This window comes from Onthophagus taurus, chromosome 7, assembly GCF_036711975.1.
Source record: "Onthophagus taurus isolate NC chromosome 7, IU_Otau_3.0, whole genome shotgun sequence".
Taxonomy (NCBI): domain Eukaryota; kingdom Metazoa; phylum Arthropoda; class Insecta; order Coleoptera; family Scarabaeidae; genus Onthophagus; species Onthophagus taurus.
Genome location: NC_091972.1, coordinates 38,758,289 through 38,783,108, shown reverse-complemented (window position 1 = coordinate 38,783,108; position 24,820 = coordinate 38,758,289). Strand labels below are relative to the sequence as shown.

Below are 24,820 nucleotides of genomic sequence, written 5' to 3'. Positions count from 1 at the left end.
GGCTACGATATCACAAGCACCATTTAAATGCCATTATGCCACGACTTACAAAAACACCCTGTATAGCACTGTTGATGAGAATTCTTAATAATTTTATCTATCTCTCTTAATTATATCTTCTGATTAGCTTAGAATGTTGTTACAGTAAGTGGTATTGAAAGTGTGAGTAAACCATTGGTGACCAAACAGTTATTTCTGAAATAGGTGATTCCCCGGTTCCTTTTCATTCTGTATGGAAACTTGTATGAGATTTAAAAAAAAATAATGTTCAGAAGTTAGTTCCTCATTTATTTAATATTTTACCAAGATGTTGCCATATAATTCCATTTATTCTAACTTGAATTGATTGAAGTTACGTCTGACTTAGATATTGTGTTACTTTGTGCTCAAAGAAGAATCTTCCAATAATATGGGAAATTTATTTTGTTAGAACTCTAAGTATAGATAAGTTATGCTGTTCTCAATTATTTCATGCCATACGTTTATAAATAGAAATGGAAATGTTTCAATAATCTGCACAAAATCCCAATCTGAAATCTTGTGAATATTTAACGGTAATAATAAACTCATATAAAATGTGGAGATGTGGCTAATGAGAAGAAATTCATGGAGAATATCTGCTGCTCAGCAAAACTCTGGAGTTCTCTTGAAACTCGAAGTTTGAAACTGCTATGTACAATTTTCTTATCTAATCTCATCCTAAGAAGAAAAAATTGGTTGGATCACCTGGAAAAGACTCGCATATATGGCATCATGAACTATATTTTAGTTTAGATCTTTAAACTTGTAGAATGCTACATTAAAATTAAGAAAATTTAACGATGCTGTTTACGATTTGTCCATACTGACAGAAACCATTGTTATGTTTGATACTTTCAACATGAGATTCATAAAAAAGAAACATTTCGGGCAAGTACGTTTGATCAACTGCAATTTTAACCTGCATGCTTTGTCCTACAGCAAGCAACAAATAGCTTTAAATGAACTACCCTTAAAACTAACTCCAATCAGAGATGCTCAACTTATGTCATCAATTATGTGGTCAACATCTACCTACACAATTGGGTGCTGTTGAAACTTTGAAATTCAACACATCCAATTTGATTGATGTATTTGCTAACTTATAGTTGTTTATGTCGCTTAATTCATCTTTAGATATATCCAAATTTCCTCTAAGAACAGCTTTGAAAATATTTAAAACGACAACATCATTGTTTTCTTCAATTAAAAACATTTAGTCAATTAGACTTGATATTTATGAATTGCTTTTTATAATCTTGCATAGTAAAATTTTTATTTTATTCCTCAGCAACACTTAAATGTGATATCGTCACATTTAAGAATTCATTACGAAACGTGTTTAAACATCGCGCAACGATTTATAGCGGAAGTATTAAAATGTTTATCAATATTAAAATCTAACTAATGGACTTGCTATTTGAAAGATTCTTTATAAATATTTAAATGTTTTTGTTGAATTTTAAATTATTATCAGTATAAAACGATAGACGATTTATTGCTTGATTCAAACTTGACCTTTATCAATAAGATTAAGATAGCAAATTTGTAGTTTAAAGTCTGAAATGTACTAGATTATAAAAACAATACAATTTTATGGCAATATATAAATAGTTGGAATGGCGTTAGTGAAATTCTTGGTAATTGGTGAATACGCGTGTGAATGTGGATGTAGAGCCAAGATAAGTTTGTTTAACACTTGTCATTTCTCACTTAACCGGTGTCAGATTAACGTAATACGCGTTATCTTGTGCCAAATGGCGTTGGAAAAGCTTGGAAACTGAAGAGCATCTCTAAAAAACGTAATCCCATTTTACTTATAATAAAATGATTATATAAAGTTATTATTTTGTTATAAAGATTCTTATTATATAGAATATAGAAAATGCGTGAGTTTCTGGTCAAGGTTACGTTTTAAACGTGTTTGAACAGTGGGCGTCTTTTCACGTTTTGCAATAATTTTAACGACAGCCTGTTGCCTGTGAGCGGTTTAAAACGCCTTTCTAGGCTGTTGCGTGTGATGTTTTGAAATTAAATAGTGACGTAACGAAAACGTTTAAGTATTGTTGCCACGCACGAAAGCTCAGTGTAAAAAGAGTGCCAGCAAAGTTGATATTTTTATAAACCGACGCGGAAATAAGTTCAGATCGATTTTCCATCAAATAGAAAATTGTTTTTAAAAGTACCTATAGGGGAAAATTGATTTGGAAAGTATCCAGATTGGTTTCTATTTTAAAAACGTCACTCATGTATTCAAAATTTAGGCAGTATCGTGGTATATTTAGATTTCTTTAAAATCTCGTTCAAGTTTTATATTTAACTTGAACTTGTTTTTTAAAAACTTATCCACAAATTGCATAATTAATATTCGTTTAAAATCGTCAAAGATAACTTGAAATTGTTTGGTTTCAACTAGGATCCAAGTACAAGTCGAATTTTGCGGGTGAAGTTTGAGAAGCCAAAGCTGTAACTGAAATCCTTAGTGAGTTTCATTGCCTCACAGATCTCGGATGGAACTAATATCAAGTTGAATAACTCCCAGCTAGTCATCACATAACTATCGATTTCGCAGATTAAATTTTGTACCTACGGCTAATTTTATTACATTTTTATTGCAAAAAAGTACTAAAAAAATTACTTTTTTGTTGAAAAGTCTAACGACCAAGATATCTCTATGCAATAAAATTTAATTGAGCATGCTTTCCTTGCAAAAAAAAAATTTGACCTTTTTCTTCATATTTTGAACGCCATTTTTGAAATGTATTTCGTTTTATGTTATCTTTGTACAATTCAACCGAACCACAACCTATCATTTGGACTCTTAATATTTACAGTCTCATCCCATACATTCACTGTTCTCTCCCTAATATCGACGTTTGTTTTTGGGAAATTATCTGATTGAATAAAATTGCTAGTCTGTAGCAAGTATTAGACCTAATCTGGTGCAAGCATAACGCTGAATGTTTGTGCATTGATTTGAAAATCTAAATTCCTTGGTTGCCAAACCTGCTAAAACATGTTTTATTATGGTATGGATCTAATTGATCAACAAATATTGCCAAGTCCGTTCCAAGTTCTCGAATCATTCAACTATAGACTGGTGTTTTTAAATGAACTTGATGAACCTTTTCACCACTATCACTAACATCTTTTCATAACTAACTTGCATTAGTATAAAAACTCAAGTTTGTTATTTCAGAATTCAAAATAACTTATGATTAATGTCATACATTTCTGCCATGGTGTGTATCTGTTTAAATACTACCTCTATCTACTTAAATAAATTTGCATTAGATAAGATATAGCTTCGAACTTTCGAATCATTCAATCGGGACTTGTATTTTTAAATAAACTTACTTAAGCTAATGCTATTTCGAGTTTTAAATGTAACAACCAATGATAACCAAGTTGACAATTCCCACTATATTGTAGATCAAAATAGATCCACTGTCTTCTCTGACTGGATCTTTGAAAAATAACATCTATATACAGGGTGATTTATTAATCCACCATGAAACTTTGACATATGATAGCTAATCCAATTACCAAAAAAAAAATGTTAATGAAATTAACTGCTATTAACTGCTATATTCTTTTTTAAACACATAAATATTACAAATATTGTTCAAAATAGCCTCCTTCTGCTAGAATAGATGCTTCACAACGACGAATTAAAGAGAGTTTCAGCCGAATTAAAATGTCTGGTTGATTTCAGTGTTGCCGTTTCGGTACAATTGTACTGAATTCAGTACGATTTCATGGATACACTACGTGAAAGTAGCAAATCAGTACATAATTTTTAATCGGTACAATTGTACTGAAATCAGTACATTTTTAGGGATTGCAGTACAACTTCTTTTGAATTTACCGTTCCTGATCTTACCATAATATATTCTATCGAAATTTTCACTACTTCTTGTAAGTTTTGTTATGCCTTATTACTAAAATAAGGTCTCCTCAATTTTCTCCCTGAATTCAGTACATTTATTTCATTTTCAGTACGAATTTTTCATTTTCTTGCGTGCGGCAACACTGGTTGATTTCTTATTTCAGTAGCAGCCATTTGTATTCTGTTTAATAACTGTTCTCGTGTGTTAATTTCCACTTGATAAACAATTTGTTTCATTTGACCCCATTAGAAGAAACCCAATGGATTAAGGTCGAGGGATCTAGGTGGCCAAGCAAATGGACCATTATTACCAATCCACTTGTTTGGAAAATATTCACTCGACAACTACTCTTCCGCGATGAGGTGGGGCACCATCGTGCTGGTACCACATATGTTGAATTACATTAAGAGGTATATCTTCAAGTAAATCAAAAAGTGTATTGTTAAAAAAAATCTGTAATTTACAGCGTTCAAACGTCCATCAAGTATATGCAAACATAGTAAATTATTGTTAAATATTCCACCCCGAATATTGATGCTGAAACGTTGTTGAAATTTCCTTGGTCTAATCACATGCGGATTTTGTAATGCCCAGATATGTTCGTTATGGTAATTATTTATACCATCTCGTGTAAAACATGATTCATCTGTTCAGAGAACATTTGGAATGAAGTTATTCACAAAATGCTAACCGTTGCTGATTATCTCCTGGCTCTAGAGCTTGAACATTCTGTTTACGATACGGATGAAGGAAACTTTTGACTTATGTATGTATGTTGTGTGCTATTCTTCGAGTATTGATGGAAGGATTATCAATGACAGCATTAATTACAGCTTCTTGGTCCTCTCCATTAACTATATGCGGTTGAATAGGTTTTGCTGGAGCAGGATTATCTGTTTCTAAAAGTCTTCTGGAAGAATCGCTAAAAACTGAATGATATAGCAAATGACGCTGGGGAAATCTTTCTTAATATTTTCATATATCATATGTCAAAGATTGATGGTGAGCTAATAAATCACCCTGTATAATAATAAAAACTAGTGCTTTCATTAAAAACGATTCATATGAAAATAATGACTGACAATAATTGCACCGAAAGGTGCGAAAATTTAAGAATCATCATTTTGGATAGTTTTCAACATAGTTCACACATTCCTCCATATTGTCTCCGCCAACCCTCAACATTGTTCTGAACATTCTTCTGTATCTAAATAACAATACCTCAATGTCATCACTGAAACTCTCCAACATAGTACACTTGCTACACCTGATACACCTTAAATCATCCCGGATATTTCTTATTATAGTTTCTGAAATCCTGCACACTTTCCAATATTCTCTCACACATCCCTCGAAGTTATTTTTGGTACAACTCAACATCATCATAGACATCCCCTAACATTTTCTTGAAAATGTCTTAATATTATTCCTGTCATCTCTTTAAATCATCTCAAACATCACTCAATATTGTATCAGACAACACTTGACATCGTCCCAGACACTTCTCCTGGGCAGTGTCATCTGTAGCAACTCTCGATATCGTTCGTGACTTCCATCAACAAGTCTTTCAACTTCATTTAAGATGACACTCACCATCATTCTAGACAAAAATCTTTAAATATTGTCTCAGACAACCCTTGACATCGTTTCGAAGGTCAATCAACATCATCTTTGACATCCCTGAGTATAATTCCATACAGGTCTCAATATGTTGTCTCTCAACATATGTAGTTCCTGACAGTTTTTAATGTGGTCCCATATCACTCAGCTAAACTCCAGATTTCGTACCATCTCTTCGGAGGATGTCGAGACTGGCACACTGATACCCCGCAACGTCGTCCCTGACATATCGCAACATCTGCCTTTCCCTTCCTCAATGTCATATCTGATATTGTTCAATATCATAGTTGACACCTGTCAATATAATCTGGATATCTTTAATGTTGCCTTTGAGAACCCTCAACGTCGTCCCGGGCATCAGTTTCATCTCAGACATCCCTCAACATCATCCCAAACATCTGCTCAACGTCGTCTCTGGTACATCGCAACATCTTCCCAAACATTTTTCAATAACTTGTTTAACATTCCTCAATATCATTCCTGGCACCTCTCAACATTATCGCGGATATCCTTCATTATTATCTCTGACAATCCTCAATGTCAGAGGCTCCCCTAGGCACCTCTCAACATCGTCCCAAACTTCTTTCGATATCATCTCAAACATCCATTGATATTAAAATGTAAGAATTCTGTCGATTTTATCACGACGTTAGAGATATGATTTATTTTGTTAACCGGTTTCGATACTTTTTGTGTGTCATCAGGGATTTTGTCATACAGTTGAAAATTTTAAACCCTATTGAAATGTATGGAGAACCATGAAACACTATGTGACACGTAGGAACACGAATATTGATTTAAAAACTGCCTAGGAGTTTCTATTGTAATGAAATTGAAATTTTGGCCCTTCTGACCTTATACTCAACCCGGCCAATGTATTTTGTAGTAAAACCGCGCGTACCTTCCATCTACAATTCCAAGCCATCCGCAAAGTTATTCATGTCAACCAGTAGTTTCAAATATTTGAAAAAGTTTTAAAATTTTTCTCTAAAAGTTCTCTAAAATCCTTCAAAAACGTAAAAATAAAGTAAAGTTGAGGAGAATCAATACGGATTTATTCAGTTTTCTCGGTAACATAATTTCCTGAGTACTTTTTTGGTTAACTTTAAATAGAAAATCGTTTGTATTGCATAAAATATCTGTTTACCTTTTATACAGTCTTAATCGATTCTTGTTACATCTCACCTCGCATACATACTTAAAATTCCCCATCTGTCCATTTGAAACGGTAAAGAGAAAAAAGGTAACACGGTTAAATTAGGCAAGTACGGTTCGGCGTTACTTTCCAAAGAAAATAACGTCCCAGATAAACAACTTCCAAGTTGTAATGTTATATACGGTTGTAACGACCAGTTCTAGTTTTGACCCGATACTTGCTACTGAATATGGTCGGTCATACGGAAGGCGTCACCTTTCCGATGATGTCTGTGAGTAATACTCTCCGGGAATATATCGGTGTTAAGCACCGATTTACAACTCGTTATTTACCGTTCACCTAAGTATTCTTAGAGGCCTTTTAATTCTGAGATCTACAATCCTTTTAGATCAACTTTTAACCATTTTCTTGGTTTATTTAGTTTTGTTAAAATCAAAATTAACGTTTTATCAGCAAACAACATGTTTTTATATTATTATCGATGGGAAATATACCGAAACTCTTTCCAGACAAAAACATGTTTTGAGGTTTTCATTATCATTTATTTATTAAAATGATAATTTATATAGGAAACTTAAATATTATTAATACAATTTTATAGTTACCTTATTGTATACATATATACTTAAATATTTTTAATAAAAAAACACAACATATTAATGACAAAACTACTGATATTTTAGTGGTTCAATCCCGCACAAACTGATCTCTCTTCCGTTCGTTCCCTGTTTTATACTTCATGCGTCGATTGCTGGAACGTTCTAGGTTTTTCGAGACCCAGCCTTCCGAACTTTTCATCGGTAAAACGACAGCGTTTACCATTGCTGGGTGATTGACCTCTTTATTTTCGAACATTTGAGAACATTCTTATCTACTCTGTTATATTAGAATATTTATGGTTGGTAAGGAAAGTATAGAACAAGAAAGGATTGTTGATGCTCATAATTTTGTTGATTTCTGATTGTATTCATTTCTTTGTAGATTTTAACTTCTAGAAAATTAACCTGAAAACTGTCAATCTCTTGATTTAATTAATTTTAATGTTTATGAAAGAAAGTTTTAGGAACTAAGCAATTCATTTTTGAGAGGTAATTATAATTAACTAAAGTATGTATTAGCATTAATGTAGTGAAAATGTTTAGGTTCCTGTTAAAAGAGACCTAAAAGCTGTCGACATTATGATATGATTAAGTTTTAATATTTTTATAAAAGGAACCGTTAGGAATTAAGGTATGAAATTAATAAAGCTAAGATTCAACTTTAAACTCGAAAATATTTCAAGTTTCTAGAATTTTCTGTTTCGCTAAAAAATCTTCCTAAAGTTTCCAAACCTAAGAATTATCAAATTGTTGGTGTGATTTATAATTTTATTTTAAAACAAAGTGTTAGGAGTTAAGCAATCAATTTTTGAGAAGTTATAAATTAAAGTATTAGCTTTAATTTGGTGTAAATTTCAACTTTCTAAGGCCCGCTTTTACCACCTCTAGTTAAACTGGTCGTTAGTCTAACTACTGAGTACACACTTTCCTTCCTCAAAAGTCTGCCCCCATGCAGATGCCGACCCTGAAGTAATGGACATAACCCGTCCATCAGGTAGGGTTCGCAGTACAGCTGGGAATATTTTCACACCCAACAGAGTAAGGTGGGCTATCTCGAATTTCAAGCCCCTAAAATCACCTGGAGGAGATGGAATTCTGCCTATCTTTCTGCAAAAAGGCTTAGAAGACCTTCTCCCAATAATAATATCCCTATATATAGCTAGCTACAGCTTTAGCTATATACCCACTCTATGGAGGAAAGTAAAGGTGGTCTTCATACCTAAAGGTGGTAGGCGTTCAAACGCGGACCCTAAGGCGTACAGACCAATTAGCCTAACTTTTCTCCTCAAAGGGATGGAAAAGGTAATCGATCAATACCTAAGGAATGGAGTGCTTGTCACAAATCCACTCCACCCTAGCCAACATGCTTACCAGAAAGCAAAATGAACAATTACCGCTCTCCATGCTTTGACTAGCACCTTAGAGGAGGCAATTGCAACCAACGAGATAGCCCTTTGTGCTTTCATAGATATAGAGGGTGCGTTTGATAACACCTCATATGAATCCATAGAGAAGGCTTTAAACGTAAAAGACATACATCCGTCGACAATCAAGTGGTGTATAGCCATGTTGAAAAGTCGGCAGATCACAGCCAGTCTGGGAGGCGAGTCGCTGACTATAAAGGCGCTAAGAGGATGTCCCCAAGGGGGAGTGCTATCACCTCTATTATGGTGCCTGGTAGTTGATGACTTGATGAACACCCTAACTAAAAACGGATTTAAGATACAAGGGTATGCTGATGACCTGGTAATCACAATCCGAGGTAAATATGATTCAATCATAACTCAGCTAAAGCAGAAAGCCCTACTACTCACCAGTACTCGGTGCAGAAGCAATGGGCTCAGCATCAATCCCAATAAAATCGAAATAGTCCCTTTCACTCGGAGAAGGAAGCTACAAATAAAAGCACCCTCAATTGAAAGCAGAACTATTAACCTCAAAACAGAAACTAAATACCTAGGGGTAATACTTGACAGTAAACTAAACTGGAACTCACACTTAGATAAGGTGAGGAAAAAGGCCATCATGGCAAACCAGATCTGCCGCAGGCTCCTAGGAAGGAACTGGGGTCTCAAATCACGAATGGCTCATTGGGCCTACGTAGCAATAATCAGACCCATGGTCGCCTACGCCTCATTGGTTTGGTGGCCAAAAACAAAACATAAGACAGCTCAACAACAGCTGGCACAAATCCAGCGGTTAGCATGTCTTAACATAACGGGTGCAATGAGATCCTGTCCGACGGCTGCTTTGGAAGCCCTACTCGGTCTCACACCGCTCCACATATATATACAAAAGGAGGCAGCCTTAAGTGCCTTATCATTGAAAACAGTTTCTTCACTCAAGTTGATGCAGGGTAACCTCAGAGGACACCTTGAGATCCACAAAGACCCATGTCTAAATCACCTGATTGAAATTAAAACGGACCTTATACCGACGTAATACAATTTCAACCAACCGTATAAGGTCATATTTAGTAGCAGGGATAATTGGGCGAAAGGAGTGCCTCAACTAAAAAGAGGAGCCCTAGCCTGGTACACCGATGCTTCAAAGACAGTAAGATCTGGAGTAGGCATGGGCATCAGTGGACCAAATAGCCACATCAAATTGCCCCTCAGCTCGGACTTAACAATTTTCCAAGCAGAAGTTCTTGCTATAAACTTCTGCACCGCTTTGAACCTACAGAAGGGACAAAAAGGTGCATCCATAAACATTTTCACAGACAGTCGGGCCGACTTAAAGGCAATTCAGGCCTACACGTGTGGCTCCGCACTGATCAGAGAGTGCACCAACAACCTGAGAGAACTCGCTAGGGGCAATGATGTTACCCTATGGTGGGTTCCAGATCACAGCAACATTGAGGGCAATGAGAAGGCCGACAAGCTGGCCAAAGAGGCAGCAAACACGCCCTTCATTGGACCCCAACCTGGATGTGGACTACAAAAAAGCAACCTAAAACAAATAATCAACAACTGGGAGGCTTCAAAGATACCTTACGCTGGAAAGAACTTCCAGGTCACAGACAAGCGAAGAGTATGATAACTCCGTCGCAAAACAAAACCAAAGAGGTTTTATGCCTCAGCAAAGGGGATCTAAGAACGCTCTCAGGCTACCTAACCAGCCATGTGCCCCTAAAATACCACCTCTTCCACATTGGACAAGCTGAGGATCAAACTTGTCGACTATGCAACGACGAGTCAGAAACTGCTGAACATATACTGTGCAATTGCGTCGCCAGAGGCCGTCTAAGGCACAACGTCTTCGGTAAAACTCCCCTGTTACCTACCGACATAAAGGTTCAAGACCTCAGGACAATACTAAGGTTCATTAAGGACCTACATTTGCCCTAAACCTTTGGAGGGCTAAAGTTACAATAGATCTTATAGGTCGCGGTAACGAGAGGGGCCGCCCTCCTCAGCCCGGCAGCAATAATAATAATAATAATAGTCTAACTATCGGATAACGTTTATCTATTAGTTAACTGCGAAACGACTTTTACCATTTCGATCTAACTAATGGATAGGCTATCTAGTAGTTAACGTAAAAATCTAGGGGAATATTATAATGGCTGTTGGTGACTACGTGTAAAAGAGGAATTACAGGTTTCTATCTCCTTTATCCGTCGGTAATTCGTGGGTAATTCTCATAAACCTATCAGTTCTGTTAGTGGCAATTAACAAATTTTTAACCTGAAGAAATAACACTTTTACTTGCTTGGTGGCGGATCATAAACGGCACGTGCAAAATAACGTTTGGATTTTGCAAACAACAAAGAAAAGTAAAAGTACAATCAAAATACTAACTAACCTACTATGTATTTATAAAAAATTGATCTGCTTTATATGGTGTAGTGTCTATAATGAGTTATTAAAGAAAAGATTAGAGTTAACAACATTAATGTTAGAAAATGAGAAGGAAAGAGATGGAAGTGATAAAATTGAAAATAGAAGTGGAGATAAAACAATTAAGACAAGAAAAAGACAGTTAATCTATTTTTTAAATACTTATTGACGATATTTAAATAATAATAATGTACATATTTATTGTAAATAACGTTTTCTGTTATTACTTTTTATAATTATAAAGTTTATTTTTATAAGTTCCGAAAATAATTGATAACTACTAATCTTCTATTATTGACCTGAAGCTAATGATTCGCTGATTCCACAAAAGTCAGCTACATCCAATAACATGTTGCCTGTAGCAAAAAATCTTAAAGTAAGCAACAATCTATTTGAAACAGGGATTGCAGATTTCTAAAAAAAATTAATTATTAATTCTTCTACAGATAAAAACTAGGTGCTATACATATAATACTTCCTCGTTCGTGGTTTGATGTCATTATCAATTTGTGCTAAAATGTGGTGAAATCTTTTAATAAATTCATCAGTTTTATCGTGGTCTATTCTGTCTTTCTGTCTTCTATTACGCGTCCACCCCGAATAGGAAATAGATAATTAATTTTCTCCAAGATTTCTTGCTCATCAATTTCAAACCTTTCGAAATCCATGATTTTTTATTCTATCGTTGTGTAACACTGTTATAACACGACAATAACACCGTTTTAATCACTATTATGGAGTTTTGAGCGAACGTAAGCGTTTATTATGATTTTAGGTTAGATTTATGTTACGCCATCTGGTTAAAAATACCTTCAACCAAGTTTATCAATGAGGTAAATATTTAATCCGACCCCCAAACCGATAGTTACGGATAGACTAGAAAATAACTATTAGTTAGCGCTATCAACAAGGTAAATATGGTGGTAAAAGCCGATTTTTGCGCTAACCATTAGTTAAAGTTAACAACCACTTTAACTAGAGGTGGTAAAAGTGGGCCTAAGATGGTTAATTCCGCTCAAAATAGACCCTAAAAGTGACGTAACCTAAAAGTGGCAAATTTCTTGACATGATTAACTTTAAAAGTGTTTATAAAAGGAAGCGTTATGAATTGAGGAATGCAATTGATAGACTTAATAACGGAAAGATTTAACTTTAAATTCGAGGGTACTACAACTTTCTAGAATTTTCTATTTCCCTGAAAAACCCTCCTGAAGTTACCTAACCTAAGAACTGTCAAATTGTTGGTGTGATTAACTTATAATTCTTTTTTAAGAAAGTTTTAGGAATTAAGCAATCAATTTTTGAGAGGTTGTAAATTAAAGTATTGGTTTTAATTTGGTGTAAATTTCAACGTTCTAAGGTGGTTAGTTCCGCTCAAAATAGACCCTAAAAGTAACATAACCTAAAAGTGCCCAATTTCTTGACATGATCAACTTTAAAACTGTTTATAATAGGAAGCGTTATGAATTGAGGAATACAATTGATAGACTTAATAACGGAATGACTTAGCTTTAAATTCGACAGTATTACAACTTTCTAGAATTTTCTGTTTCTCTGAAAAAGTTTCCTAAAGTCACGTAACCTAAGAACTATCAAATTGTTGGTGTGATTAATTTATAATTCTTTTTTAAGAAAGTTTTAGGAATTAAGCAATCAATTTTTGAGGGGTTGTAAATTAAAGTATTAGCTTTAATTTGGTGTAAATTTCAACTTTCTAAGATGGTTAATTCCGCTCAAAATAGACCCTAAAAGTGACGTAACCTAAAAGTGGCCAATTTCATGACATGATTAATTTTAAAAATGTTTATAAAAGGAAGCGTTATCAATTGAGGAATACAATTGATAGACCTAATAACGGAAAGATTTAACTTTAAATTCGGGAGTATTACAACTTTCTAGAATTTTTTATTTCGCTGAAAAGCCTTTTTAAATTTACCTAACTTAAGAATTATCAAATTGTCGGTGTGATTAACTTATAATTTTTTTAAGAAAGTTTTAGGAATTGAGCAATCAATTTTTGAGAGGTTATAAATTAAAGTATTAGCTTTAATTTGGTAACAATTTCAACTTTCTAGGATTGTTAGTTCCGCTCAAAATTGATCCTAAATGTAACATAACGTAAAAACGTTCAATACCTTGATATGATTAAATTTTAAAATGTTTCTAAAAGGAAGCGTTATGAATGAAGGTATAAAATTGATAGACCTAATAACGGAGAGATTTAACTTTAAATTCGAGAGTATTACAAGTTTCTAGAATGTTCTGTTTCCCTGAAAAACCTTCCTAAAATTACCTAACCTAAGAACTGTCAAATTGTTGGTGTGATTAACTTATAATTTTTTTAAAGACAGTTTTGGGAATTATGTATGCAATTTTTGAGAGGTTGTAAATTAAAGTATTAGCTTTAATTTGGTGAATTTTTTAACATTCTAGGATTTTTAGTTCCGCTCAAAATAGACCCTAAAATTAACGTAATCTAAAAGTGCCCAATTTCTTAACATGATTATTTTAAAAAATGTTTATAATAGGAAGGGTTATGAATTGAAGAATACAATTGATAGACTTAATAACGGAATGATTTAGCTTTAAATTCGACAGTATTACAACTTTCTAGAATTTTCTGTTTCTCTGAAAAACCTTCCTAAAGTCACCTAACCTAAGAACTGTCAAATTGTTGGTGTGATTAACTTATAATTCTTTTTTAAAAATGTTTTAGGAATTAAGCAATCAATTTTTGTGAGGTTGTAAATTAAAGTATTAGCTTTAATTTGGTGTAAATTTCAACGTTCTAAGATGGTTAGTTCCGCTCAAAATAGACCCTAAAAGTAACGTAACCTAAAAGTGGTCAATTTCGTGACATGATTAACTTTACAAATGTTTATAAAAGGAACCGTTATGAATTGAGGAATAAAATTGATGGGCCTAATAACGGAATGATTTAGCTTTAAATTCGAGAGTATTACAACTTTCTAGAATTTTCTGTTTCTCTGAAAAACCTTCCTAAAGTCACCTAACCTAAGAACTGTCAAATTGTTGGTGTGATTAACTTATAATTCTTTTTTAAGAAAGTTTTTGGAATTAAGAAATCAATTTTTAAAAGGTTGTAAATGAAAGTATTAGCTTTAATTTGGTGTAAACTTCAACTTTCTAAGATGGTTAGTTCCGCTCAAAATAGACCCTAAAAGTAACGTAACCTAAAAGTGGCAAATTTCTTGACATGATTAACTTTACAAATGTTTATAAAAGGAACCGTTATGAACTGAGGAATACAATTGATAGAATTAATAACGGAAAGATTTAACTTTAAATTCGAGAGTATTACAACTTTCTAGAATTTTCAGTTTCCCTGAAAAACCTTCCTAAAGTTGCCTAACCTAAGAACTGTCAAATTGTTGGTGTGATTAACTTATAATTCTTTTTTAAGAAAGTTTTAGGAATTAAGCAATCAATTTTTGTGAGGTTGTAAATTAAAGTATTGGTTTTAATTTGGTGTAAATTTCAACTTTCTAAGATGGTTAGTTCCGCTCAAAATAGACTCTAAAAGTAACGTAACCTAAAGGTGGCCAATTTCTTGACATGATTAATTTTAAAAATGTTTATAAAAGGAAGCGTTAAGAATTGAGGAATACAATTAGACTTAATAACGGAAAGATTTAACTTTAAATTCGAGAGTACTACAACTTTCTAGAATTTTTTGTTTCCCTGAAAAACTTTCCTGAAATTACCTAACCTAAGAACTGTCAAATTGTTGGTGTGATTAACTTATAATTTTTTTAAAGAAAGTTTTAGGAATTAAGTAATCAATTTTTGAGAGGTTGTAAATTAAAGTATTAGCTTTAATTTGGTGTAAATTTCAACTTTCTAAGATGGTTAGTTCCACTCAAAATAGACCCTAAAAGTAACATAACCTAAAAGTGCCCAATTTCTTGACATGATCAACTTTAAAAATGTTTATAAAATGAAGTGTCATGAATTGAGGAATACAGTTGATGGAATTAATAACGGAAAGATTTAACTTTAAATTCGAGAGTATTACAACTTTCTAGAATTTTCTGTTTCCCTGAAAAACCTTCCTAAAGTTGCCTAACCTAAGACCTGTCAAATTGTTGGTGTAATTAACTTATAACGTTTTTTAAGAAAGTTTTGGGAATTAAGCAATCAATTTTGAGAGATTATAAATTAAAGTATTAGCTTTAATTTGGTGCAAATTTCAACTTTCTAGGATTGTTAGTTCCGCTCAAAGTAGACCCTAAAAGTAACGGAACCTAAAAGTGACCAATTTCTTGATATGATTAAGTTCAAAAATGTTTATAAAAAAAACCGTTATGAATTGAGGTATAAAATTGATAGACCTAATAACGGAAAGATTTACCTTTAAATTCGAGAGTATTACAACTTTCTAGAATTTTCAGTTTCCCTGAAAAACCTTCCTAAAGTTACCTAACCTAAGAACTGTCAAATTGTTGGTGTGATTAACTTATAATTCTTTATTAAGAAAATTGAGGAATTAAGCAATCAATTTTTGAGAGGTTGTAAATTAAAGTATTAGCTTTAATTTGGTGTAAATTTCAACGTTCTAAGGTGGTTAATTCCGCTCAAAATAGACCTTAAAAGTAACGTAACCTAAAAAGGCGAATTTCTTGACATGATTAACTTTAAAAATGTTTATAAAAAAAGCGTTATGAATTGAGGTATAAAATTGATAGAGCTAATAACGGAAAGATTTAACTTTAAAATCGAGAATATTTCAAGTTGATAGACTTTTCTGTTTCGCTGAAAAACCTTTGTAAAGTTACCCAACCTAAAAACTCAATTTGTCGATTGATTAACTTTAAAATTTTCTTTGTAAGGAAACTTTTAGGAATTAAGCAATCAATTTTGAAGGCGTTGTAAATTAACGATTTCGCTTTAATTTTAACTTTCTAGGATTGATAGTTCTCCTCAAAATAGACCCTAAAGCTGGCGTAACCTAAAAGTTGTCAATTTCTTAACATAATTAAGTTTAAATTGTTTCTAAAAGAAATCATTATGAATTTGATGATTTGAAAGTGTTTATTTAATGGTATTCTTAAGAGAACTATTAAGAGGTGTCACAATTTCCGTGTTCGTAATCCGGTCGAATGAAGTTCCCAACAGCTACGGTTGTCCTAGTTTGCTTTGGTTCATTTCGTCGTATATATAGGCTCGAGCGGTGTAATTTATACAGATGAAGAGACTTAGAAGAGGTCTAATTGCGAGAGGATAAGGATAGGAGAGCCAGTACATTGGGAGCGAGTGCGACGGGCATGAATGAAAACGAAAACTGGGTCGACTATTTTAGCAGCGACGTTGTCGAGTTTCCGAGATATGTGAGGGGCTGTACGCCCAATTTGGCATAACCAATTTGGAAACACTACTTCCAAGAAGTATGTTTCAAAAAAAAAATAAACAGTTTTAAATCCATAAAATCGATGTAATATGTCTTGTTGTTGCTCATAAAAGAATAAGTATATAATAAAGTAATGAGATTGAAAGCAGGTTTTGAGAGCTGCTCCAAAAACGCTCTTAACAAACGGTATACTTAACCCGCTCTCCATTTCTCTGTTAGAGGTTCTTCGTGCGGAGAAGAAGTGGGTCATAGACAAGGCAAATGCGGGACACAATTAGTCCATTAGAGAGGACGTACAAGGACTGAGGGGAGAGCTTTTTGCGTAACGCAAACGTTACACTATCTATTCGCTTTGGGCGAGGAGTTATTGGGTTGGGAAAATCGCAAAATTCTCAACTCGCCATGGGAAAATCGTGAGTGGAAATGTAATCGTCGAACCAAATCGATGCCAACGATATTTCCTCTCACATTATAATAATTGTGTGATTTGCTTAACAAATTTGTAAGAACTTAACACCGTAATACAAATTCTTTGTTTTTTTTCGTTAGAGAGTGAAAACAATTTTTTTAATCATGTTAAATAATTTATTAATAAAATAAATTTGTGGTGTTATTTTTATTTGTTTTGATTGCCGATTACGAAGACATCTTCCTAATAGCACTTAAGGTTAAATATACTTAATTAATGACATCTACTTGTAACACACAGGCACAATGGAGCGTGGGCATACGGTGAAGTTATTCACCTCTCGTCCTTGTATTGATTAGGTTGGTTAAAGCTCGCCTTTCTGCGGCTTAATACATTGTTAATACTCGTGACAACTAGTTTATTATCTGTGTTGAGATATTATTTCTTCAATAGATTCCATGTCTATTTTATCAATATTTATTTCTATTACGATCTACATCAATCAATAACATTTCTTGAAATTTCAATGAAATCTACGAAAACATTAGAATCTATTGTGGTTTCTTTCTTTGCCAGGGAAATAAGCGTCGCCGCACCAGCATTCATCTATTTAATGTAGATAATTTAACAACAGGAAGTTACGTTTTCACTGTTTTTGATGCAGTGATGAAAGTTGCCGCAGTATCTGACTGATGGAAATACAACATTTGGGAACAGTTTTACATTGGCTACCGCAATTGCTGGAAGATGTGTCCGCAGCTCTACTTGTGGTACAGTTTTTTACATTCTTCTGCTTCATCTTCTTGCACTAATAGTAATTGATTAATACCTAATACATATAACAGTATTTACAAGCAGATACCATAATTTATATATTATAGGTTGAAAATGGTAAAACTTGTAGAAGTTTTAAAGCATGGTATTGGAATTGTTTACTATCCATAACTAAATGTTGTGGTTTAAGTTGTAGTTTGAATCTTCCTAGAGCAAGTAGAGATCGCCAGGAAAAAGTTCCAATATGCGCAGTGAAAACTGCATACTTCCACAATGAAATATTGAAAGTTCATTATTGGAAATTTGTGCAAAAACCAATTGGTTGAAAAATATTCTAACAAAATTTGATCAAAATCATGTCAAGTGTATTTCAAATATACGTTTCTTAAAATAGACCATAATTTTCCTGAAAACCATCTAATAAAGCAATCTTCTCCATTATCGGGCACTATTGGTCGATATCTGATTTGATGTGATTGTGAACATGTTGTTCTGATGGCCGATAATGAATTTCTAGTGCATATGTTATATGACGAATTTGAAACTGCCATTAAACATGTCAACTACAAAGTAGGCGAATTTATTAATTTTTTTCACTTTGTAGTAATATTTGGTCTTTTGAAAGGGTCAAATAGTGTGTAGGCTTCTTTAAGCAGTTTCTAATTTCTTCAAGCAGTTTCTAATTTTATCAAGTATCTAGCCTTTTGTAATGTAAATTTGTTCTTATGTTCTTTTTGTAAAGCTTTAAACAATGTGTAATCTTCTATTAACAGTATCCAGTCTTCTAGCTTGTAAAGAGTATCTAATTTTCTGCAATAAGAATCTGTTTTTTACAGGCTGTACATAGCTTTCTACAAACTATATGTGGTCTTTGTCAAGCTTCAAGTAGTGTGTAGTCTTCATTAAATGTTATCTAGACTTTTGCAACTAGTATGTAGTTTTCTGTAGCCAATCTAGAGTCTTCTATAAAAAGTATCTAATCTTCTAACATGGGAAGCTAACATCAAGCAATATGTAGTCTTCATCAAGCTTCAAACACTGTGTTGCCTGCACAAATTGCGTTGTCTTTTACAAACAGTATCTAATCTTCTATAAGAAATATTTAGTATTCTATAAGGATTATCTAATTTTCTGCAATATAGTTCTCTTCAAACAACTGGATCAAAAACACATGTAATCAGTGCAAGTTTGCATCATGGATATATTCAGCACAATATTTTAGGCAGAAATATAGTATTTACACAGGTACTAAAATTTTGAGGTGCACTCACAAAAGAATAAAATATTTTGAAGTTTTGCAACCATATGTCAGTCATTTGTGCAATATAAATGTGGGAGCTTTTAATCACTGAAATTAAGTGGGTATTAAAAAAGTGATTCCCAAGGGTTGCAAACCATCAAAGTGGACGAAGTCAGTTTTGATTAATTCCAGTAAGGGAAGACTGAACTTGGTAAAGATGTACACAAAGTCTGCCTGATCTGGTTCATGCTAGTGTCGCTAATAACGAAACTGATGATAAACTGGTCCCGACAAAGAGCTTAAATGTGTTATATGGTACCCGAATTAGCAATTCGGGCGTCTTTCGGGATGACCTAACAATGAATTGCCGATGGTTAAGCAATAATTTAAGCAGCAGTAGATCAGTTCTCTTGATTTGAGACCTCTGAGTTTCTTTATCCAAGCTCTTTATATTTTTCACTGATTTAATTATTGATTGATTGCCTTGATTTGATTCAAACCAGTTTATGAACCTTAAATCTGTCGTGATTGCTTATACCCATATTTGATGTGATTTCTGTGGATGTATTGCTAACAACTATGTTTTTTGTAGTACGGAGTATGGCGCTGTTTATGCTGTGGCATTTTTGGGCGATTAAAAATGTACAAATTTTTTATTGCTAATGTTATCAATGAAATACAAATTTATCGGGTGTGATGGATTCTGTAATAATATCGATATGATAATCTACGTCCGTTTCTCAATTTGTTGTTTGTATCTCTACTATCAGTATTCCATCTTTTTCAAATAGTATCTAAATTTCATCATATAGTATTTTGTCTTTTGCAATTGATGTTAAGCTTCTATAACCAGTATATAGTCTTTTGAAAGCAGTATCTAGTCCTGTAATAGTCACCCTGATGGACACAACTTTCAAAATTTATGCAAAGATGCTGCTGGGGAGGTTGGAAGCGGAAATGGAAAGGGGGGAATCAAGAAGGGAAGAGGGGCAATTGACAATATATACATTCTGAAACACCTGTTAGATAGGGAGTTGAACAAGAAGGGAGGAAAGCTGTATGGATTGTTTATTGACCTGAAGGCTGCATTCGATAACGTGGATAGAGAGAAATTGTGGGAGGAAATGAGGAGGAGAGGTATCACAGAACAACTGATAGGGAGGGTGAACGAGATGTACAGGGAGACGATGGCCAAGGTTAAAGTGGGGGAAGAGTTAAGTGAGGTGTTCTGGACGACAAAGGGATTGAGACAGGGGTCCCACACTATTTGCAATATATACGGCGGATTTGGAAAAGAGACTTGTGAAGGGGCAAATGGACCTTGGCGTATGCGGACGATTTGGTGGTCGTGGCTAGAGAGGCGATGGAGATGATGAGGTCCCTGGAAAGATATTTTAAGGCGAAGGGGTTGGAGGTAAACGTCGAGAAAACAAAGATAATGAAGTTCTGCAAAGGGGAGAGAAGAAAGAAAGAGGAATGGAGGTGGCAGGGAAGAGATATTGAGCAAGTGAAAGAGTACACGTACCTGGGATATGGGTGATGGAACAGGTTTGGGGATGGGGGAAAGAACTTTTGGGAGGGACGTCGGAAAATGAAAGGTTATGTTTGATGGCTTGGTAAGGAGCACAATTGGCGCAGAAGTATGGGGATGGAGAGAACAAGGTTTGCTGGAGGATATACAAACACGGTATTGGAGATGGGTGCTAGGGTTGGCAAGGGAGACTCCAGGGTATGTAGTGACGGAGGAGGTTAAGGTGGATGTAGTAAGGAAATAATAGAAGCATTGCAGGATCCTCGGAGAGTGCTGGAGGGAAATTAAGGAGAGGAGGCTGATCTATGAGCAAAGAGACAGGGAAGAATATTATAGAGGAGTGGGATACTCACTAACTGGGATCGAAAACAGAAGAGCGGAAAGAGGTGAAATGTGGAGAGAACTGAGAGATAGGGATAGGGAGATACAGAGGCAGGAAAGAAGGTCACAGATACGAGAAGGGAGATACAATGAAAGGTATGGGGAGATAATGACAGAGGAACTGCCGAAGTATTTGTTGATGGAGGGGGATGATGAAGGGAAGCGATTGGTGGCCAGATTTGGCTGTGGCAATGAGGAGAGGGGGAATAGGTACTGGGCGGACGATGTGGAGAGGTGGTGTAGGCTGTGTAGGCTGTGTGGAGAGGACTGGGAGATGCTAGAACCTATGCTGAGAGGGTGTAGTGAGCTAAGGGAGGAGGCAATGACCAAGAAGCAGATTTTGCGAGAGGGAGGCGATGGCAAAAAATAGATGAGGGAGGCGATGGGGACGAGGAGGCGAAGGTGTGGAAAGGGGGGAGGAGGGTAGAGGATCTGGAGGTGTATATATGTATATATATAGATTGTATTGTATTACATTAGGAACAATAACACGCTTATTATTAGTCCTGTAATAGCAGTATCCAGTCTTTCTCAAATAATGTCTAAACTTCTTCATACAGTATTTAGTCTTTAGCAATCAGTATTTAGTTTCTTGCAACTTGTATCTAGCCCTCTATTAGTATTAACAAACCTACCTCGCACAGTATCCAGACGTTTTTAGACGATATTCAGTCTACATGCAATTTTTATAACCAAATATATACTTTTATAGAATAGCGAGACAAAAACTGTTGATTGAAATTAAATTATTTGACCATGTTTAGTAACACGCAGATAACTTGGCGAAGCAGCGTGGGTCAACCTAATGTTGGCCAGTTATGTCAAGCTAACTCGTGATGGCAATGGAATACACGAATATAGTCAAGTTTAAGAAGAGGGCGTAGAAAAAAGATGTTCTACATATATGATATTAGGCACATTTGGGTTAATAGCGAATTCTTGAATTTGATGTGAACTCAACTAGAATTTAGATTCTGTTACTGCCCAATATTTACAATTCATATCCAGATTTAGCTCTTCATACTTTCTCAACAGATATTTTATATTATTCTAATCCTTTCCTCATTTTCTCATCCTCCTTCATTGTTGGACACCATCAAATACTCCGTAATTCCTATGTTGTGGTGTTTTTATAAATCTCATTATTATAGATTTCCAATTCTTTTGTATCCAATCATTTAGCCATTCTGACTCAAAATGTATATAAAATTTGTGATTAAATAGATTAATGCTTTTGAAAGAAAGTTAGAAAACACGTAAATAATGATTAAATCGTATAAATAAGTTGTTACTTTTAACCGAAAGATTTATAACTTTCAACAATTTCCTTTGTTTTCTTTTACCGCATTATGACAAAATAATCGGTTACAAAACGCGAAAACCTAATTACTTTTCATAATAGGCACAACCGAACCATTAAAAGAAACGAATAATTTCTCATTGTGAAGTTTACACCGAAATCTTTTATAATAATCACGTTACGTCACGATTAACCGAGTTAAACAAGTTGTCGAAGGTTGTTAAGAAAGTATCTAATCATAATTACAACGTACGATATTTTCCACTTTTTATTCTTTGTATGGCGGAACAGGTCGAGGTATGAGGTCACAGCAATTACCACCATTTCAAAACGCATCCTTAACGAACCGACCACCGTTAAATCTTGTATATCCCGGATTAAAACGTCCTCCAACTTAACATGAGGATCAATAACATGCAAAGCGCGTGTATGTATATAAGGGAGAGTTGTATCTCCCCTACTAACACACACCGAGTAATGATATAACTTGTAGCGATAATAAAATTTGTAATGAGTAATGACAATTTTTTTTTTGTATTTTCAGATGCATAGTTCTTCTTTTGACGTAGACAGGGATTGTTTTAGAGATAGCGGTGACGTTCTCGTCACCGTTGCAGCTTTGGTTACCGAAGGACGTATTCCCGGAAAAGTGAATAAATCGAAGGGATTTTATGAAGGGCCGCATTGTCCCGCGGGAAAACAAACTTTGCCTCAGGAACATAGATGCAACGCTACCGATATTTTGGTAAGTAAAAATTTAAAAAAAAAATTGGATAATAACCACATTGGTTTCCGTGACCTCTTATCGATTTTGCTTGGGTTTTCGCTACTTTAGAAGAGCGACACGTGCCTGCATTAGTAATACAATCGATTTCGAAAGGTTCGTGGTATGAATAGGTAGCGGAAAGTCGGATTGACTTTACAGCTGTCGATGACAATGGGTTAAAACTTATGGATACTCAATTGGTTTTGTTTTATTTGCAGTGCCAACAGTACAAAACTGTTCAAAACCAGATACTGAATCTTTGCATGAAGAATATTCCGGTTTGCGTCGAAGTTCTTTTGGTACCCAATTGTAATTGTAACAAACAGGATTCTATTGACTCGGCTTCTGATAACGTTTCCGGAGAAGGACTTCTTTTAGAACAATGGCATCTATCGGTCAACCAACATAGGTAAGAAACAAAAAATGAGTTGTTCAGAATAATCCTTAATTCCTATCATTTCGTACCTTTAAGCTCTAATAACATAAATATTTTTAATATTTATAGACCTTCCGACATCTCTTCCCCTTTCACCTTCAACCAACTGATCAACGCCGTTCGTTCTCAATTATACTTCTCACAAATATCAGCATGGTTATCCTCGCAGCAAGAAACAGAGGTGAAACTAACCCCGAGAAACTTCAAATATCGTTTGGCGATCCCAGGAGAAACCTACCAAATATCCATGTTCAACACCACAGTGACGAAACACACTTTTCCGCCCACGGATTTAGGCAACGGTTTTTCCCTAAATATTACATTATCCAGCTTGCCCAGGATGTCCACAATGCCCAACCTAATATGTAAAAGATGTACTTCAAATTCAATCCCTAAAACAATTCACCAGGAAGAAAGAAAAAAATCAAAAGATGACGAAAAAAACGGATTATTCGACGATAGGATGCATACAAGTTGTACTTTAATGGGCAAGCATCGTTGCGAAGATCTAGACGAGTTCGATCCGAGCGTTAAAAAGGAGTGTAAATTCGTGAAGAGATGTCAAAATCATTTTTTAGACGAACAACCATCGACTTCTAAACAACAACAATCAAGTTATTATTGTGGTAAAGAGGCGTCGACGAGTTATCAATTTCGAGATGAATTTAAAGAGAAGAAAAAATTTAACGGGGCTGGAAAGATCGAAAAAAGAAACTGTTCGGTACAAGAACAATCGGTGAAGACGCCTAAATTAGATTTGAACGAAATTAAAGACGCCCTGAAAGTTTTCGATAAAATTGATCTCAGCAAGAGGCAAAACGAAGGTGGCGACGTTTTGCTTAATGCCATCCTGAGGAGTTGTCGCCTTCAAAACAACGAGGGCACAACTCTGCCGTGTGGCAAAGACAGTAGTACAAATAACGACACTGTTGACGTTGTTCAAACGGGTAAATGTGATAATATGCTGAATCGGTGTGAAAGCGGTGATATTTTTAGTTATAAGACAAACATTAGTATGTACGTAGGTAGCAATTGTGATAACAAGGCCCATAACAACAGTAGTAACGCTGGTAGTAATGGCCACAGATGCAATAAACTTAGGGAACACTTTCCGAGGTTGTACAACGGTAAAGTTCGACAAAAATTGGACTTTGACAACTTTCCCAGCATTGACAAAAAATATAATGATGCTAATAAAATTATCGACGATACCAATAAATTAAACGGTGAAGAAAGGATTGTTAATGGCGAGAAAAAGTTTGTTGAACCAAATAAGATTGAGACGACGAAGAAAATTAATCAAATAGTTGACGTGCCATCTTCGATTGAACAGGCGAAGTTTAGAAAATCACTGGATAATGCGGCTTCTATGGTTTTTCATTCAAGATCTGGATTACCTTTAACTAGCAGTCCAGCTCCGGTACGACGAGGAAAATGTTTTGATTTCGATTCCAGTATTAATTCAGTTTCTGCAATTAAGAGGTTGGTAA

The 24,820-nt window shown here is 34.6% G+C and overlaps 2 protein-coding genes across 4 annotated transcripts in view; one reads left to right on the top strand and one right to left on the bottom strand.

Moving 5' to 3' along the window:
- The window catches only part of LOC111428712 (atos homolog atossa), an 82,090-nt gene that overhangs the window by 40,202 nt on the left and 17,068 nt on the right, over positions 1-24,820 (top strand). For all 3 annotated transcript variants that reach the window (XM_071198310.1, XM_071198311.1, XM_071198309.1), the window contains 3 exons: positions 22,673-22,873; positions 23,113-23,303; positions 23,400-24,812. In XM_071198310.1, the coding sequence (XP_071054411.1) occupies positions 22,673-22,873; positions 23,113-23,303; positions 23,400-24,812 (1,805 nt within the window). The remainder of the gene's footprint in view (positions 1-22,672; positions 22,874-23,112; positions 23,304-23,399; positions 24,813-24,820) is intronic.
- Positions 1-24,820, bottom strand: part of LOC111419082 (translation machinery-associated protein 7 homolog) — a 66,588-nt gene that overhangs the window by 41,134 nt on the left and 634 nt on the right. The window lies entirely within an intron of this gene.